The sequence below is a fragment of the Meles meles genome, chromosome 13, assembly GCF_922984935.1.
Source record: "Meles meles chromosome 13, mMelMel3.1 paternal haplotype, whole genome shotgun sequence".
Classification (NCBI taxonomy): Eukaryota; Metazoa; Chordata; class Mammalia; order Carnivora; family Mustelidae; genus Meles; species Meles meles.
The window spans coordinates 9038923-9059938 of NC_060078.1; the positions used below are offsets into that span (position 1 = coordinate 9038923).

Sequence of the window (21016 nt, forward strand, 5' to 3'; positions counted from 1 at the left end):
AAAGCTAAAAGAAGAGAGGACATGCAGGTTGATTCTTAACTGTGGAGTAAGAGCTCTCAGAATACATTTAGTAGGAGAGGCCATTCTGGACAGAGAGCCCAAGAAAGCAAAATTATGTGAGTCAGAGAGCTGAGGTTAAAGAACTCATTGGGACTTTCGCCAAGGGTGCCTTTCAGGATGTGGCTGGAGATCAGTGTGGATAGAAGGGAAACTGAGTCCCAGCAAGCTGGAAAGGCCTTGAATGCCGTGCTAAGAAGTTGGCACCTGTTATGTGGACAGTGTTGATTCACTGGAAACGTGAAGTAGGGGCCTGGGTATAATTAAACTTGTTTTGGAAAAATACATTGGCAGTCACATCGAGGTGGCAATGTGGAGAGGGGTCTGCTGTCTCGAGAGTGAGAATGGGCAGGAATAATGAGGTGCTGCCAATTTGATACTGTCTGCACGAGACAAGGTGACGAGAGTCGTGGAAGTTGTAATAGAGAATGATAAATGAGAAGGTGCTGTAGAAGAGAAATGGATAAAATGTGACAGTTAGTTGGATTGATAAGATTTGTTGCTGAATTAGAATCAGGGATTCAATTAATTTTTTAATTATTTTAGTTTGGATAACTAAGGGATGTTAATACAACAAGCAGAAGAGCTTATTGAAATGCAGGAAAAGGAACTGAACTGAATTTTGCAGTTGTAGATTTGTGATGCCAGACACACATCAGGATGGATACAGTAGATGGTTTTCCAGGGCTGGCTCGGTGACCTTGGACATGTTCCTTCAGCTGTGTGAGCTCAGTTTCTGCCTTTGTGAAATGAGATTCTTAGCAGCCACAGGAAGGCAAATATAGTATGGACTAAAGGAATCCATGACTGTTACTCATTAGGAAGGCTTCTCTGACCTTACCAGAAGAATTTCAGCAAAATGATGGATCAAGCTATATTATAGCAAATTCAGGATTGAAAATGAGAGAAAGACAGCAAATATGTATATATGTATATATACATATATACATGTATATTTTTTCGCACACATACACGTATATATAAACACATACAGGTATATTATATATATGTGTATATATGTATTTATACCTATTTATGTATACATGTATATGTAAATTTTATATATTTTTCTTTCTGTATATATAAAACACACACACACACACATATATATATATATATATATATGCATATATATATGTATATACAATTTAACCAGAAAAGTGGTCCTTTCATAGAACTCTGACTCAATGTTGGTCTGTTTGACATTTCCATCTGGGTGTTTTACAGACATCTCAGATTAAATATGTCCAATTATGTCCAAAATGGAAATGCGGACCATCGTACCTCCTCCTCCTAACCTGTCCGATCTACAGTCTTCTTCATGTCAGTGAATAGCAAAGTCACTTGCTCAGGCCCACAACCTCGGGGTGATCCTTGACTTCTCTCCTTGACATTCCGCATCCCAGTTCCATCCACCAGTGAATCCCCGGCCTGCGACCTGTCACCATCGCCCCTTCTGATGACTACATCGATCTCCATCACCATCATTCTCCATCAGGTTCCTCCAGTGGCCTCTTGATGGGGCTCCTGAATTCCTTGCCCCTTTGTTCATCACTCAACAATCTGAGTGACTGTCACTGTACTCAGAGAGAAGTCAGATTGTGTCATTCCACTGCTCACAAACCCTCTTTCCCTGAGCACAAAAATCCTAGGTCTCATGATGGTTTTCAAGTCTGAACAGTCTACTCTCTTGTTCCCTCCCCGACTTCCTCTCCTTTGTTCCACTCCACCCACCCTGGCTTCCAGCTCTTCCTCAGACTTGCCAGTCAGACTTCCTCCCTGGGTCGTTCGTATTGACCATACCTGCTGCATAGAAATTTCCTCCCTTGCATGTCCACCTGCTTCTTCTTCTTTGGATCTTTCTTGATCACCTTCAGCAACCCCTTTTCTGACTACCTGTTTATTATTCCTGCCCTGCCTTCTGCTTCCTTCATCCTGAGTCTCCTGTTCAGTCTGCTTTCTGACTTTATTTTTTTTCTTTTGACTTTATTTTTTATCTTCAATTTAAAAAATGGAAGTTGGATGAGAGGAGAGATTTTGTGTGTTATGTTCATTTGGTGCCTAAAACCATTCTGGGTCTTTCCCCCACCACCCCATTAAAAGAGAATAGGAAAGTAGCTTGAGGATGAGACTGTCTAAAGGTATGCAGTAGACAAGGCTTTACAGGAGAGGGAGACACTGAAGGTAATGGGAAAAGTGAGGTCATTGTTTTTATATGGCCCTTAAGAGATAGGTATGGGTAGTATCAAGGTCATAAGTTGTGGCCCAGTAGAGACCTCTTTCCCTGAGACCAGATGGAAGGAATTAGGAAGGCTGAAGATGATACATATTGGAGGTAGAGGAAGGTGAACGAGAAATAAATTGTATTAATTAATACATTAATAAAATGTATTAATTAATTGTATAATGTAATAAATTGTATTAATGTATTAATTAACTAATGTATTAATGAATTATGCTTCCTTGTGTGATGGTCCCATTTATCTGTTGAGCTGTCTCCGGAGTACCACCAGCTACTAAAGCCTGATTAAACCCGACAGCGGGTGGGTGAGTGGTTGAAGGAGGAGGTAGGGGACAGGGGACAGGTGAGGAGAGAGAGCCAAGTGGGTGCAGCTCAATTACAGAGTTGGGCACCAAAAGCAGCCTGAAGGCATGTGGGATTTCACCGAGGGCCCTGCTCGGCAAAGAAATATGAAGGTTCTGTGGTTATACTTGGTCGCCATTGTGTTCCCAGTGAGCCAGAGAGTATAATGAAAGCAATATCCCCAAACCAGTTTTGTTTTTTATTTTTTTTTTAAAGATTTTATTTCTTAGAGAAAGAGAGACAAGAGAGAGCACAAGCAGGGGGAGCAGCAGGCAGAGAGAGAAGCAGGCTCCCCACCAAGCAGGGAGCCCAATGTGGGACTTGATCCCAGGACCCTGAGATCATGACCTGAGTGGAAGGTTGGGCTGAGCCACCCAGCCATCCCCCCAGACCATCTGGAGATACATTCTTTCATAATATTCTCTCCTCTTGTCCTTACAGGAACGATTCAATCCAAGTTCTCTTATTTCTTTTACTGACTTTGGTGGATGCGGAGAGTATCTTACTTCCAGTACGTCTTTCCTGCACAGGACCATGGTCATTACTTCGTTAACCCCATAGACTGTTACAAATTAATTCTTTTTCTGCTCCCCTCTCCCCAACCCCGTTCCCTAGAATGTGATGCCTCTGTCGGCGGGATTATTCAAGAGCGAGCACAAAAACCCTGTGCCACAGTGTCCGCCGCGCCTCCACGTACAGTTTCTGTCCCACGTCCTGTGGAGCAGGATGCCCAACCAGTTCTTGAAGGTAGATGTCTCTCGAATCAGTGAGCGCCAAGGCTGGCTGGTGCAGTGTTTGGATCCTCTGCAGTTCATGTCTCTTCATATCCCGGAGGAGAACAGGTCAGCCCCACGTACCCTTTACCGTCCAATTGGGACCCTTCGAAATGGGGGGGGGTGTTTCTGGGGGAGCAAAAGGAAGCTTAAGAATACCCAGTTTCATTGGGCGATGGAGATATTATTTCACATGTTCCACGCTGAAATCTCTTTCTCAACCAGTTCGTTACTGAAACAAAACCATTGTACTGCCCTTGGAGGAGCTCTGGGATATTGCTCCTTTCCCCTTGTTTGCTCTGCACCCAGAGCAGGTCAGCATTCCGACAAGTGCAGCTGCAATCGAACTTAAGACTCGGTGGTTGCACGAGGTCTGCTCCGGGCTGGGATGGGTCGTGTGTGGTCCACAGGCCTTCCTCCCCCCAGGCCCAAATTGAGGGAGCAGCTCCAGTCTGAGACACAGGGTTTCTATGGCTAAGCGTGGGTGTACAGGAGGGTTAATGGACACTTGAGGTCTCTGAGAACTTCTTTTTGCTTGTTCACTCCTGTTTTATTGATCCAAGCAAGTCATAGTCAAGCCCGAAGTAAGCAGGGCGGAGAAGATTACTCCACATACAGGGAAGAAGGAAGAGGAAGAATATTTAGAAAGGACAGTATAATCTGTATCATGAGCTAAGGGAGTGGTTTTTTCAAAATTCTTTATGTTTATTTTTTTTTAAGATTTTATTTATTGTTTTGACAGAGAGATCACATGTAGGCAGAGAGGCAGGCAGAGAGAGAGTGGGAAGCAGACCCCCCGCTGAGCCGAGAGCCTGATGCAGGGCTCCATCCCAAGACCCTGAGATCATGACCTGAGCTGAAGGTAGAGGCTTAACCCACTGAGCCATGCAGGCGCCCCTAAGGGAGTATTTTATTTTATATTTAGTATTGTCCTTATAACAGATAAAACAATGAGTTACTTTTTTTCTTCTCCTGCAGTTAAAGCTGTGCAGTCTGTACTTTGGTTTGCCTTCACCTAAGTGTAGAGTTGGAAGATGTAGACTCTACATCCTTCAGACTTCCCTAATTCGTTCATTCCACGAATATGTCTTAGTTCCCACTGTGTCCCTGGCACTGGATAGTAATTGGTGTACAAAACAGACAGGACTCTTACCTTAAAAGATTTCATAGTCTGGTAGGGACTGCCTACTTCATAGTCTGCTTCCTTTAAAGGAAGGGAGGGCATGCCATAAAGTGAATAGCGGCGGGTATATGGGAAGGTGGCAGCAACGGTGTAAAATTGTAGAGTCCTTAGATGTTTCTAGATACTGACACTTTGAGAATGATTAGACAGTAGAGAAAGTTGTATTCCTCAGTAGGAACCTAGAATGAAGATGTTCTGTGTTGCTACAATGAACGGGTTTATATATGTTTGACCATTGGCCACATTAACAGTCTTCTTGAGAGACTGGGAGGCTTACCTAAGACCCGGGAATCATTGTCCACTATACTGTGAGGGAGAACGCCTACTCAGTTATACCTTCCCAAGAATTGGCTGCTAGCGGCTGAGCCCCATGGTTATGTGGTTTCCTAGAGGCCCAGGTGGTACACAGGGTGGGGAATCATTTGCTTAGGGTTTCCAATGCATAAAGCTTCTGGTTCTGAGATTTCAGAGGTGCAGTCTGGAACAATTCTGCACCATTAGGCTTTCAGTGGAATACCTTTGAGCCAGGCAGCATAGATACAGTGACATGGGCAGAATGATAGAGTCCTAAGGACAGTGACAGAGCTTAACAACAAATAATCACAAAGAATTACCCAGCACCTACTGTGTACTGGGCTGAGTGCATGATAAGTATTAATACACAAGGCATATAATAATCCATGTTCTGATGAGTTAATATTAGAGTCTAACCAGGGATGTTTTCCTAGTGAATGAGTCACTCCCCTTATTGTGAATGTATCAGGTTTCTCCTTTTAATTCTACAGTGTCACCTATAAGCCATCTTAATAACATACTAATAAACAGTATAGAAAATTTTGCACATCGAAAAGAATTATGTGCTTTAAAAAATTGACTCTATTTTGAAAGGAAAGGCTTTACTTTAGGCATATTCTGGCCACACTTTTAAGGTTTTATGTGTTAGAAGGGCATGATAAAAAGCAAAATGACCTGAGTTAAGAGCCCAGTGTAACCAGATTCCCGGTAGAAACTTTCCCAAGTGCAATGTCACAGATAGTGTTTGTTTTCCCGAGCTGCACAAATCTGGTGGAAACCAGGGTTGCGTTGGTGGGCGGGCAGGGGCTGTGCGGGATGTATGAGATGGTCACTCATGTCAGAGGAATTAACCCTCCATTCCCTTTCTTCTGACTGTCAGGGTAGTAGCTAATCACGGGTCAGAGACAAGGGCAACGCAGCCTAAGGCAGAGTTTCCTCGTTTCTTGAGCCAGTTTAGCCAAGTTGGAGAGAGACCTTCCAGATTTTCCAAGGAGTGCTTACATTTTGAAAGAAAGGGAGTCCCCACATCCAGGTGGAGACCGTATGGAAAAGCGGTGCCCCAAACCTTGGGGTGATGGAAGATGGAAAAGCTCTAAGTGCCTCCAGTTGGAAATTTCCAACGTACAATTGTACGCATGGGAACACTCGTAACATACATAGTACTCATTAAGGGAAAACAAAACCAAAACAAACCACTACACTATCATGAAACCTGTCATAGAAAAGTATTTAAAAAAAGTGTTTCCGTAACTTTTTGGAAATTTATGACGTACGCAGATTTCTCCTGCGATTCAGAATTTCGGAAAGTGTCCCACTTCACCTCGCTCCGGCGCCCCTCCCTTCCGCAGGTCCGTTGACATACTGGAGCTGACCGAGCAGGAGGAGCTGCTGAAATTCCACTACCACACTCTCCGGCTGTACTCCGCCGTCTGCGCTCTCGGGAACCACCGGGTGGCGCACGCCTTGTGCAGCCACGTGGACGAGCCTCAGCTGCTCTACGCCATCGAGAACAAGTACATGCCCGGCTTGCTGCGCGCCGGCTACTACGACCTGCTGATTGACATCCACCTGAGCTCCTACGCCACGGCCAGGCTCATGATGAACAGTGAGTTCATCGTGCCCATGACGGAGGAGACCAAGAGCATCACCCTTTTCCCTGATGAGAACAAAAAACATGGCCTCCCGGGTATTGGCCTCAGCACCTCTCTCAGGCCACGGATACAGTTTTCCTCCCCCAGTTTTGTCAGCATTAATAATGAATGTTACCAGTACAGTCCGGAGTTCCCGCTGGACATCCTCAAGGCCAAAACCATTCAGATGTTGACAGAAGCTGTTAAGGAGGGCAGCCTTCATGCCCGGGACCCTGTTGGGGGGACAACTGAGTTCCTCTTTGTACCTCTCATCAAGCTTTTCTATACTCTGCTCATCATGGGGATCTTCCACAATGAGGACTTGAAACACATCTTGCGGTTGATAGAGCCCAGTGTGTTCAAGGAAGCCACCACTCCGGAAGAGGAGACAGACACGCTGGAGAAAGAGCCCAGCCTAGAAGACTCCAAACCAGACGGAGCTGGCGAAGATGAAGCCAAAGGGGGTAAGAGGCCCAAGGAAGGCCTGCTCCAGATGAAACTGCCTGAGCCAGTTAAATTGCAGGTAATCAGAAAAGATGATTTCAGTCCATTTCAGAGTCACTAACTGTGAAGGTACTAATATTTACCTTTGTTTCCTTCTCTCTCGGGGCTTGTGTGTGTGCTTTGGTGTTCCTATATAATGATAGTTTTTCGTAAAATTAACCAACTTCCTGTTGTGCTTAGGGATGTGTCCATATAATTGTGTTGCATTTAGAATGGAATTTGTGATTTTTCCAAGGGAGTCAGCTGACAGTAATTCATCAGAGATACCCTTAGTAATTTGCATCTGTGTGTGTAGGTCTAGGTATCTACCTGCCAGCCCTTTTTCTTTTTCCTCTTCATTCATTGCTGGAATGCCTGAAATTGAAGGCACCTCACCCCCTTTCTAACCTCGCCTCTACTCACGCCAACCTTCAAATACTTATTTGCCAGTAGGTGTGCCCATTCTCACACAGCAAGGGTTTGCTTCCTGCATGTATGTTTCTACGAAATTAAAGACATCGTCTATTTCTTGTGCTCATCCAGAAGATGTGTAAGGATCCTTTCTTAACATCTCTTTAGTTCACCAGAGGCCATTTGAGGGATTGCATCATTGACACGCTCCCTTGCTCTTCATTCCTTAGTTGACATTGATTGAGGTCTTCCTCTGAGCCAGACACTTGGTTCTGGATGGAGGAAGCAGATGTGGACTCTACCTTCCAGATGTTCATAGTTCCTGGGAAATAAGCACTTGTTCATCTCTCCATATTAAAATAGTTTATTGCTAATTGCATTAAATGATCTGAAGGAAAAGAATGGATGACTAGAAAAAAAGAAAATGTCCACTGGATTACTGCAAGAAAGGTGGGGGAGTCCTCTTTGAGATGGTGGCTTTTAAGCTGAGGTCAGATGGATGAGCCGGAGTCCAGTAGACATGAAGAAGGAGCAGGAGGATTGTTCTAGGAGATTTTCACCCAGAGCATGTAGCACAACTAAGATTCTGAGACAGAAAAAGACCAGATAGCTTAATGAGCTGAGGAGAATGGGTCTAGTAGGCAGGGGGCAGTTCATGTAGAATCTAGGCATTTGATAAAACCAGCCTTTAAATTTTATCCTAAGTTCAGATAAAATCACTGAAGATTTTTTTTTAAATCACTGAAGAATTTTAACGGATGCTTTTATTCAAAAAAAATCTGTGATGAAAATCGATAAGGAGAGACAGGGAGGGTCATCCAATGTCCACTCAGTCAAGAAGCTATCATGTTGGTCCAGACACAAGGGAATGATGCTGACTCTAGGGTGGGGTGAAGGGCATGGAGAAGGAGGGTAGATGATAGGGCTACCTCAGAGCTGGCATTGACTGGAATGTGCCTGTTGTGGTTGTGAAGTTTTCTTTAAATACCACCTTCCTTATATGGTATTCTATAATATTGGTTGTTAGTATTATATGATTTAAATGTTTTCCTAAGCACGGGCAGAGCATTCTCTCATAGGCATATTTCTACCAACATACACTGTTGGTTAAAAATCCTTTTGGATGCAGGTAGAAGAATACCCAACTAACTGTTTCATGAGTAAGCGACAGAACCACTTAATAAATTTACATGAGAAGTCTGGAGGTACACAGTTCTAAAATTCGTATAGCAGCCTAATAATGTCCTCAGGAACCTGGCCGTTAATATTTTCCTGCGCTCCTCAGTGTGTGGTTTTCCTCCTAAAGTGAAGTGATCGTGTCAGTCATTACCCAGTTGTACCCATTTTGGGGGGGAAAAAAAAAAAAAAGGTGTTCTGGTCTTTTATTTTTGATGAGAAATCTTTCCCACAGGACCCCCTGGCTAACTTCTCCTTATATATCTTATTCACCATAGTACCTGTGGCTGAGAGGAGGCCAGAATGGTAAGTGTCCACCAGAAGAATGTGTATTTACCCTTTTGGCTAGAAAAATTACGTCTTATCCCCTGGGACCAACCACAGTCTACACAAAATCGGAATTCTGTTCGTAAAGAAGAGTTGGCCACTAAGCATGTCTGCCACAGATTTTGATCTGATACTCATTCACCATGTAAAGATCCAGAAATTAAATCTCATCTCCTTTGTCATCATCTTTTTAGATGTGCCTACTGCTTCAGTACCTCTGTGACTGCCAAGTCCGGCACCGGATAGAAGCCATTGTGGCCTTTTCCGATGACTTCGTAGCAAAGCTCCAAGACAACCAACGTTTCCGATACAACGAGGTGATGCAAGCCTTAAACATGTCAGCTGCCCTCACCGCCCGGAAAACGAAGGAATTTAGATCACCCCCTCAAGAGCAGGTACAAGAGTGCCATGGAAATCCTTCCTTTTTACTTGGGTTTTACGTCATCCAGGATATGGTAATTGCAAAGTTATATCAGAAGTTACAAGTGTGTTGTTTTTTTCCCTTCCTGTCGTCTTTAAGCCAGATTGATTTAGTCAGTAATTCTTAGTTTCACCAAACACACACACACACACACACACACACAACAACCCAGTTAGTTTAAGCAAACAAGAGACTTACTGAAAGGTATCTAGGTATCTAGACTCTTGGGGAAGACTGATGTGCTAGATTCTGAAGTTCTCTTTGCAGAACTTCAGAATCTGGCACATCAGTCTTCTCCAAGATCTTCGTTGGCTGACAAGGCACCACCCAAGTGAAAAGGAGCCCCTCCCTTCTAAGAATTGATGTCAGATACCTTCTGTTTGGTCCTCCTGAAAGATCAAATGTCGATGCCCCAAAGCTTGCCGGAAGATGGATCACCTGTTAATGGTTCTTCTGGTTGCTCACTCCAAACTTGCCTCTCTCCCTGCAGTATAGTAGAACCAAGGGCACATGCCTCATCCAGACAAAGAGCTAGTCTGGAATCTACTTCAGGATGGGATGCCTGGTGTGGGAGATTTCCAAGATGGTGATGAAAAGGTATAACCACCAGATCTCATCTTCAGTCTCTTGCCCTTAGCATTTCCCTCTCAAGACACCTCTAAGTGAAAATGTTTAGGGACTAGTAGCAGAAGTTGTCTTCTCACCAGAATGTAGTTTCTTTGAGGGAGGGGTCGTGGAATTTTGTTCATTGCTGTGAAGAGCATGAGCAGAAAACAAGTCCAAGCCCTCCCAAATTAATTCCATTTGGTAAACTGCTATCAGGAGGCTCCTGCTTCTGGAAAAATGAAGTACATGGGCCTTCTTGATTCTTCCTTCTAAGTACAACTGTAATCCTAGAAATTACATAAAAGATTAGATAGGAAGACTCTAAAAGGTAGAAGCAAGAAGACTGGCTATGGAAATGGGACCTGAGGAACAACGTGGTGGTGAGTCCCCTGGGTTTTCTTTTTGCCTCATCTATCTCAGACTTGGGGCTAAAGGAGCCCACAGTGCAGAAATGCCAATGGGCATCATCAAGGAAAGCCCAACCAAGGGCTTCTATGTCTAGCCAGAAGACCATGAAAACTGTCTTTCTAGCAAAACCAAAAACTTGTAGGGACTAACTGTACTACTCCAGTCGAACACTAGACAGAACTGTGCCTTACCCCCACCCCAGCCAGCAGACACTGAGTGAGGAGCCCAGACCTCCACCCTCATCAGGATGCAATGAGGTGCACCAGGCAAAACTATGGGGAGCTGGGACCTCATCCCTGATGACTGGTAATGTGGCCCGATTCTACCAGAGTGTCAGTAGAGGCCAGAGAGGGAGAAGTAAGTACATGGCACTTTTGCCCTTTCTAGCCAGGGTTGTATGAGTATAGGTCTAGTGGGAAATTGGATTCCCCAGCCTTGCCCAGTGAGAACAAGGTCTCCTCTCTCAGTGTTCATGGAAGCTGAGTGAGGAAATGGGCTTGCAATCCTACCAGGCAGTAGCAAGTAAAAAGGCAGCTCAAACTCTTCTCCTGCTAGCTCGTGTCAAAAGAAACCAGACATTTAAATAAGATCCAGAAGTCTCATAAGACCAAAATGTCAAAGTTTCAATAAAAAAAAAAAAAATCACTCATCACACCAAGAACCAGGAAAAACTTAAAGAAAATATATTCAATAGGTACCAACTCTGGGGTGAAGAAGATGTTAAATTTGTCTGACAAGACTTTTAAAGCAGCCATCATAAAACTGCTTCAAAATGGGGCGGGGGTGGGGGGGGCGGGAACTCATCACAAAGAAATATAGAAATAAGAACCAAATGGAAATTTTAGATGAAAATAACCAGAATAAAGAAACCTTAAGTGGATGGACTTAGTAGTAGAAAGAAGGAGAAAGAGAAAAGAATCACTGAACTGAAGAGAGAACAACAAGTATTATCCAGTCCAAATTATCATATGATTTCTCTGGTGTGAGGAGTCTGAGAGACAGGGTGGGGGATTGTGGGGGGAAGGGAAGGAAAAGTGAAACAAGGTGGGATCGTGAGGGAGACAAACCATTAGAGACTCTTAATCTCACAAAACAAACTGAGGGTTTCTGGGATGGGGTGGGGGGAGGGATGGGGTGGCTGGGTGATGGACACTGGGGAGGGTATGTGCTATGGTTAGTGCTGTGAAGTGTGTAAGCCTGATGATTCACAGACCTGTCCCCCTGGGGCAAATAATACATGATATGCTAATTAAAAAAAATTACCCAGTCCAGGGACGTCTGGGTGGCTCAATCAGTTAAGTGTCAGACTTTTGATTTCAGCTCAGGTCATGATTTCAGGGTCATGAGATTGAGCGCCACATCAGGCTCTGTGATCAGCTGGGAATCTGCTGGAGATTCTTTCCCTCTCCCTCGTCCCTGTTCCTGTGCACGTGCGCACGCTCTCTCTCTTAAATAAATAAAATAATCTTTACATAATAAATCTTATCATTTAAAAAAATCAGATTTAAATAACTTTTAAAAATAACTTTAAATAATTTTAAAAATTAAAAAAAGAATTACCCAGTCTGAAAAGCAGAAGGAAAAATAAAAGCCTCAGGAACTTGCAAATAATACAAAAGATCCAACATTTGTGACATTAGAGTCCCAGAGATGGGAGAAAGAAGGGAAACTGGGGGAAAAAAAATAAATAATGGTTGAAACTTTTCAAGTCTGGCAAAAGATACAAAGAGAGAGACTGAAGAAGCTGAACAAACCAGGTACTCAAATCTAAACCAAGACTGTCATCGTCAAACCTCTGAAAACTAAGAACTCAGAAGAAAATCTTGAAAGCAGTGAGAAAGAAATGACATGCAGAGAAGGAAAAGCCGTGTGAGTGACTGCGATTTCAGCCTGGCCAATGGAGGCCACACAGAGACAGAAGGGGCACACCAGTTTTCACCTGGAAAAAGAATGAAAACCCAGAATTCTATAGGCAGTAAAAACATCCTTTAGGAATGCAGGGGAGATCAAGACAGTCTCCAATGAAGGAAAACACTGAGAATTGGACTACAGCAGATGGACCCTGAAAGAACTGTAAACAAAGTCCTTGAAATAGAGAAAAATGACAGTAGAAGAAAATTGTGAAAATCTGGAATGGAGAAAGAACAATGGAAGGTGTTAAAGCATGGATAACTACAATGCATTTTCCTTTTCTTTTTGAATTTTCTAAGTTATATTTGTTGGTTGAAGCAAAAATGATAAAACTGTCTAATGTGTTCTAGATGTATTTATAGGAAATACTTAAGACATAGGTAGTTTATTTATTTTTTAATTTTTAAAGAAGATTTTATTCATCTGTTTATTTTGGAAAGAGACCACGTGTGGATGAGCTAGAGCAAGCATGGGGGAAAGGGCAGAGGGGGAGGGACGAGTTGACTCCATGCTGAGCCTAGAGCCTGATATGGGACTGGATCCTATGACCGTGACATCATGACCCAAGCTGAAACCAAGAGTTGGATGCTTAACTGACTGAGCCACCCAGGTACTGCAAGACATTTTATATTTTAAATAAAGAAGGATAAGGGGTCTAAAGAGAGGTCAATTTTCTGTGCTTCACTCAAACTGATAATATATTGATGCCAGTAGTCTGGATGAATTATATATATATATATAATGTAATATCCAGAGCAATCACTTAAGCTATAGAGATATACTAAAAATAAATAAATTAATTAATTAAAAAATGCCAGGGTTAACTCAACATGAGATCCTAAAAATAAGGAACCCATAGCAGGTTGGGAAAAATAAAGCAGAACAAACAAAAAACACATAAAATTATAGGTTTAAGTTATAGCACCTCAATAAAGTCATGAATATAGATAATCTAAATACACTAATTAAAAGGCAGAGATTGGCAGAGTGGATTTTGAAACTTGGCCTGACCATGTGCTCTTAGGTTTCTAGGGGAAACTCATATCAAATAGAATGATGTAGATAGGTTGAAAGTGAAAGGATGAAAAAAAGTTACATAGATATAGATAGATAAATTTAATTTAAATTTTAGGTAGTTAACATACAGTGAAAAATAGGTTTCTGGAGTAGAATTCAGTGATTCATCACTTACATATAATACCCAGCGCTCATCGCAAGTGCCCTCCTTAGTACCCATCACCCATCTAGTCTATCCCCCACCTACAACCCTAAGTTTGTTCTTTTCATTAAGAATCTCTTATGGCTTGTTTCACTCTCTCCTTTTTTTCTTTTCTCCCATCCCATATGAGCCGCTTCCCCATGATGCACGAGAGAAGAATGAGGCACAAACAAGTCAGGTGCGAGAGACAGTGGGCAGGGCTGGACAGTAGAGAAGACTGTTGCCCCGAACAACTCCTCTGTCCCGTGTTTATTAGATACAAGATAACAATCAACAAAGGAGTAGAAGAGGGCTCTGCATTAACCAGTTGCCTTGTAGATAAACAAGAAGGAATATGACTTAAACATTGATTATAAATCTTATAGATAAGCAAGGAGAGTAGGATATGTTTGGTCACGCAGTATAGAATTTATAGGGGAGCAAGCACATTTAAAGGGATTATCTTGATTAATGGCAGGCTGTCTCTGAGGCAGGGGAGATAATGAAAAAAATGAAACAGGTGGCGTTCCACCCTGAGCGGGCCAGGCGTTCCTGGCTGCTCGGCCTCCAAGCTGTAAATCATCCTCTCCCCCAGAGACCTGTTGCTAATGCATGTTTTTCTTAAGATAACATTTAAGCATGCTTGTCAGACTAGTACAATTTCTCATGGGTTATATTTTAAGCAGTACATTGTTTTGAGGGATGGTTACACATATGTTCATTTGTCTTTCTTAAATTCCATATATAAGTGAGATCATATGATACTGACTTATTTCACTTAGCATAATATATCCTAGCTCCATCCATGTCATTGCAAAGGGCAATATTTCATTCTCTTTGATGGCTGAGTGACATTCCATTGTGTGTGTGTATATATATACCACATCTTCTTTATCCGTTCATCAGTCAGTGGACATTTGAGCTCTGTCCATAGTTAGCTAATGTTGATAATGCTGCTATAAACATCTTTGTGTATGTATTCCTTCAAATCTGTGAAAGAAGGGGCATCTGGGAGGCTCAGTGGGTTAAATCCTCTGTCTTCGGCTTGGTTCATGATCCCGGGGTCCTGGAATCGAGCCCCGCATCGGGCTCTCTGCTCAGCACGGAGCCGGCTTCCCCCCTCCTCCGCCACTTGCCTGTCTGCCTACTTGTGATCTCTGTCTGTCAAATAAATAAAATCTTTTTAAAAATATGTGAAAAAAGATATATTATGAAAAAATAGGTGTATATCAGAACAAAGAATTATCAGAGACAGACAGGGACATTATACAATGATAAAAGAGCAACTTGCTAAGAAGACAAATGTACATGTATTAAGTAATAGAGCTGAAAAATATGTGAGGTCTGCACAGATATAACTGAAAGAAGAAATAAATAAATACACAATTATAGGGGGAGACTTCAGCACCCCTCTGTCAATAACTTATAGAAAAGCTAGACAGACGTCAGCAAGAGTATAGGAAAACACAACCCTGGCACTACCGAACAGGATCTTTGGATATTTGTAGAACACTCCACCCAAGAATATAATATATATTTTTTCAAGTTCTCTTGAAACATTCTCAGTGATGGACTCTATCCTGGGCCATAAAACAACCTAAACACATTTAAAAGCATTGGATTTTTTTCATACAGAATCTTTTTGCTGACCACAATGGAGTTCAACTTAGAAATCAATAAAAGAACGGTAACAGGCAGTCTCCCAATACTAGAGAACTGAAGAACACAGTCTTTTTTTTTTTTAAATGAGTTTTTTCTTTTTCTTTTTCTTTTTTTTTTTAAGATTTTATTTATTCTTTTAATAGATAGAGATCACAAGTGGGCAGAGAGGCAGGCAGAGAGAGAGGAGGAAGCAGGCTCCTGGCCAAGCAGAGAGCCCGATGTGGGGCTGGATCGCAGGACACTGGGATCGTGACCTGAGCTGAAGGCAGAGGCTTTAACCCACTGAGCCACCCAGGCGCCCCTAAAGAACACAATCTTAAATAACTCGGTAGAAGTCTCAGGGGAAATTTAAAAACATATTGAACTGAAAGAAAATGAGATTATATTAAATATTTATATTAAATTATATTTGATATTAAATATAATTTAATGTTATATTAAATTTTACATATGAAAATTTGTGGGAACAGCCAAAGCAGTGCTGAGAGGATAATTTATGACACTAAATACTTAAAGAGAGAAAAATAAATCAATAATCTAAGCTTCTGTCACAGACATTTAGAAAAAGAAGAAAATTTTAGGAAAATTTTAGAAAAAATAAACCCAAAGCAAATAGCAGGAAGGTACTAATATAGATAAAAGCAGAAATCAATGAAACTGAAAACAGGACAATTGAAAGAAATAATGAATCTAAGAACTGGCTCTTTAGAAATATCAAATCTACGAACCACTGAAAAGGCTAACAAAAAGAAGACCCAAATGACCAATATCAGGAATGAAATGAGGTATCACTACAGACCCTGCAGACATCAAAAGGATCAGGTGGGAATGTATGTGTGCATTTATTGTATGATTCCATTTATGTAACATTTTTGAAATGACAATAGTACAGAAATGGACAATAGATTAGTGATTGACAGGAATAAGGGATGAGGAGCATGTGGGAGGGTAGTGGATGTGATTATAAAGGGGTAGGAGGAATGATTGTTCAGGTGATGAAATCAGTTTCAGTGTTCTGGTTGTGATATTGTACTGGCTGTTTTGTAAAGATGTTACCCATTCCCAGGGGAAACTGGGTAAAGGGTATATGGTATCTCTTTGACTATGTCTTACCATAGCATATGCGTATAATTATCTTAAAATAAAAGTTAAACAAAAACTTCACATAAAAAAAACTCTAAAAAGAAAACTTAAAATTGTTTCCTCGGGGGAAATTATGAAACAGCAGCATTCTTTTCTTCGTTCATAAATGTAATATTTTTGTGTCTAAGGCTAAAACAAATGGAGGATAGTATGTTGAAGTTTATTTAATTGAACCATTAATGTTAGTAAAAGCATAGCTATCCATTTTATTTTCTACTTGGATTTTTCTTCATCTTTACTCTATATCCTTCTCAAAAAGTATTCTTTAAAGTACTCCAGGAAGTTTAGAAATTAACAAGACAAAAATGGAAATCTAGGAGAAGCATAAAAAATTTTTTTAAATAATATTTAGATTTTAGTTGATTTAAGAGCCCTAAGTACACAAGGGTCTAACATACTCTGGAATTGAGAAAAAGGAAGCAAATTATGGGACTATTTTGCAGCAAGCTAGGCTTTGAATAGTATTATTTATTTTTTTGGTATTCATTGTATTGAATAATGATTTTTCATCTGTTGGGCAGCAATTTGTGAATACTCAAAGATTTGAACATCTTTGGTTTTTATGATTTTTTTTTCTGTGTCATTCCTGAATTCACTGTTCTTTTGCTCACCTCTTTCTTGTTTTTCCAAACTTTCAGATCAATATGCTTCTCAATTTTAAGGATGACAAAAGTGAATGTCCATGTCCTGAAGAAATCCGTGACCAGCTTTTAGATTTTCATGAAGATTTGATGACACATTGTGGTAAAGTCTTCTTGACTTACAACTCTTATTAAATGTGTTATATATTTATTTATTTACTTATGTATTCATTGAGAATTAACTGACATATACATATACACCACCATGTAAGCTTAGGATGTACATTGTGATTGTTTGATTTATTTATATTGTGAAATGATTACCATAATAGGTTTCGCTAAGATCCATCTTCTCATGTAGATGCAAGAAAAAGAAAAGAAAGAAGAAATAAAGACATTTTTTTTTCCCCTTGTGGTGTATATACCCTTGGGACTTATTCTCTTCAAAGAACTTTCCTGTGTATCATACAGCAGTGTTAGCTACAGTCATTATGCTATATGTTGCATCCTAGAACTTATTTAAAGTTTGTAACTTTAGACCACTTTCCTTCAATTCCCTTCTCCCTATTATCCCACCTCTGATAACAAGTATGGTCAGTTTTTCTCAGAGTCTTTTGTTTTTAGTTTTCCACATATGAGTGCAATCACACAGTATTTCTCTTTACATTGCCTTATTTCTCTTAGCATAGTTCCTTCAAGTTCTGCTCTGTTGTCACAGATGGTAAATTTCCTTGTTTTTTGGCTAAATAATATTCCATATCCACAACACCTTTATCCATTCATTTATCGATGGACACAACTTGTTTCCATATCTTGACTATCATAAATAATGCTGCTATGAACATGGCAATGCAGATATCTTTTTCAAGTTAGTGTTTTAATTTCCTTTGGATATATTCCCAGAAGTGAGTTACTGGATCATATGGTAATTCAGTTTTTAAAAAAAATTTTGAAGATCCTCTATACTGCTTTGTTTTTGCTATTGAGATATAGGAGTCTTTTATATGTTTTGAATATTAACTCCTTATCAGATACATAGCTTACATACTTTTTTTCTCATTCTGTAGGTTGTCTTTTCACTTTGTTAGTGGTTTCTTTTGGTTTTTATGGAAGCTGTTTAGTTTGATGCAGTCCCATTTGTTTATTTTTGCTGTTGTTGCTTGTGGTTTAGGTGTCATATCCAAAAAATCATTACCAAAACCCATATCAAGGAGCTTTGTTTTTACATTTTTTTCTAGGAGTTTCATGATATCAGGTCATACATTTAAGTCTTTCCATCTATTTCTAGTTAATTTTTAATGAATGGTTAAGATATGGGTCCAGTCTCATTCTTTTAAATATAAATATCCCATTATCCCACACTGTTGATTGAAGACTGTGTGTTTTGTTTTGTTTTAAGATTTTATTTATTTATTTATTTATTTATTTATTTATTTATTTCACAAGTAGGCAGAGAGGCAGGCAGAGAGAGAGAGAAAGGAAAGCATGCTCCCTGCCAAGCAGAGAGCCCGACTCGGGCTCGATCCCAGGACCCTGGGATCACCACCTGAGCTGAAGACAGAGGCTTTAACCCACTGAGCCACCCAGGCACTCCTATCTTTATTTTTTTTTTTAAGATTTTATTTATTTGACACAGAGAGAGAGAGAGAGATCACAAGTAGGAAGAGAGCCAGTCAGAGAGAGAGGGGGAAGCAGGCTCCCTGACAAGCAGAGAGCCTGATGTGGGGCTCGATCCCAGGACCCTGAGATCATGACCTGAGCTGAAGGCAGAGGCTTAACCCACAGAGCTACCCAGGCGCCCCTATTGAAGACTATCTTTTCTCCATTGGGTATTCTTGGCCCCCATGTCAAGTATTAGTAGGCCATCTATGCTTGGGTTTATTTCTGGGCTCTCTGTTCTTTTCCATTTATCTATCCATTTTTATGTCAGTACCATTATGTTTTGATGACTATAGCTTTACTAGATTAGCTTGTAATCAGGGAGTGTGACACTTCCTGCTTTATTCTTCTTTCTCAGGATTTCTTCAATCATTAGGGAGATTTTGTGATTTCATTTAAATTTTAGGAAGATATTTTCCTACTTCTGTAAAAAATGCCATTCGAATTTTGATAGGGATTGCACTGAATCTATAGATAGCTTTTGATAGTATTGCCATTTTATAATATTAATTCTTTCAAAGCCATTAATAGAGGATGCCTTTCCATTTATTCATATCCTCTTCTTTTCTTTTCACCAATCTCATGTAATTTTTAGGATAGAGATCTTTTACCTCCTTAAACTTATTCCTAAGTATTTTATTGTTCTTAATGCTATTGTAAATGAAATCAATTTCTTAATATCTTTTTAAGAAATTTTATTTTTAGTGTATAAAAACACTACATATTGTTGTATGTTAATTTCATGTGTGCAGCTTTATTGAATTCATTCATTATGTTTAACAGTTTTTTGGTTGAGTCTTTAGTATTTTCCATGTATAAAATCATGTTGTCTGCAAATAGAGACCATTTTACTTCTTCCTTCTCAATTCAGGTACCTTTTATTTCTTTTTCTTGCTTGATTGCTCTAGCTGGGACTTCCACGAATGGTGAGAAAATGGATGCCTTTGTCTTGTTCCTGATCTTCGAGGAAAATTTTTCAATTTTTCACCATTGGGGATGATGTTAGCTGTGGGCTTGTCATATATAGCCTTTGTATGTTGAGGTGTATTCCTTCTGTGCCTAATTTGTTAAGAATTTTTATCATGAATGGATGTTAAATTTTCTTGAGTGCTTTTTCTAAAGTGCCCACTGAGATGATAATATGATTCTTTTCATTCATTCTGTTATTGTGGGGTGTCACATTGATTGGCTCACCTATGTTGGCCCTCCTAGCATCTCAGTGATAAATCTCACTTGATCATGGTGAATGATCCTTTTAATATGCTGTTGAATTCAGTTTGCTGGTATTTATTGAGAAATCTGTGTTCCTTGGGGTTAGTGACCTGTGATTTTCTTTTCTAGTGGTGTCCTTTTGCATTTTTGGTAACAGGATAATGCTGTCCTAGTAAAATGATTTGGGGCATGTTTCTTCCTCTTGGATATTTTTGGGAAAATTTGAGAAGAATTGGTATAATTCTTATTTCAATGTTTAGTTAAATTCACCAGTAAGGCTTTACTTCTTTGTGAGATTTTGATTACTGATGCACTCTCCTTACAATTAATTGGCCTATTCAGATTTTCCATTTCTTCCTTGGCAAATTGTATGTTTCTAAGAACTTTTCCATTTTTCTAGGTGGTCCAGTTTGTTTGCTTATAATGTTCATAGTAACCTTTTACAATCCTTTGAATTTCTGTGATATCTTTTTCATTTATAATGTTGTTGATTTGAGTCCTGTCTTTATTCCCCGTGGCTAGACTAGCTAAACATTTGGCAGTTTTTTTTTCAGGGAACTAACTTAATGTGGTTAATCTTTTCTGTTGTTTTTTTTATTTCTATGTCAGTAATTTCTGCTCTAATCTTTCTTCTGCTACCTTCAGGCTCTGCTGGTTCTGCTTTTTCTAGTTCCTTAAGGTGTAGAGTTAGGTCGTTTATTTGAGATCTTTCCTGGTTTTTCATGTAGGCATTTATTTCTATGAACTTCCCTCTTAGAAGTGCTTTAGTTGCACCCATTAATTCTGATATGTTGTATTTCCCGTTTTGTTTGTCTTAATAAATTCTTTTATTTCCCCTTAAATTTTCTCTTGGCTTCATTGTTTGTTAAATGTAGTGTTGTTTAATTTCTCCGTGTTCATGAATTTTCCAGTTTTCCCCTTTTCATTGATTTCTAGTTTTATGCCATTGTGGTCAGAGAAGATTACTGGTATAATTTCAACCCTCTTGAATTTACTAGGACTTGTTTTATGGCCTAACACATATTCTGTCCTGGAAAGTGTTCCATGTGCACTTGAGAAGAATATTCTGCTGTCGCTTGATAGAATGTTTTTGTATGTTAGGTCCATTTGGTCTACAGTGTTGTTAAAATCCACTCTTTCCTTATTAATTCTCTTCTGTATGAACTATTCATTGTTAAGAGTGGGATACTAAGGACCCCAATTATTATTGTATTACTCCTTATTTCCCCTTCTAGTTTTTTTATTTGTTTGTTTTTGCTTCATATGTTTAGGTCCTCTGGTGTTGGGTGAATAAAT

The 21016-nt window shown here is 40.1% G+C and overlaps 1 protein-coding gene across 12 annotated transcripts in view; it reads left to right on the plus strand.

The window, feature by feature from the left end:
* The window catches only part of RYR2 (ryanodine receptor 2), a 749188-nt gene that overhangs the window by 527516 nt on the left and 200656 nt on the right, over positions 1-21016 (plus strand). For all 12 annotated transcript variants that reach the window (XM_046026812.1, XM_046026816.1, XM_046026818.1 and 9 more), the window contains 4 exons: positions 3257-3483; positions 6241-7045; positions 9114-9314; positions 16907-17012. In XM_046026812.1, the coding sequence (XP_045882768.1) occupies positions 3257-3483; positions 6241-7045; positions 9114-9314; positions 16907-17012 (1339 nt within the window). The remainder of the gene's footprint in view (positions 1-3256; positions 3484-6240; positions 7046-9113; positions 9315-16906; positions 17013-21016) is intronic.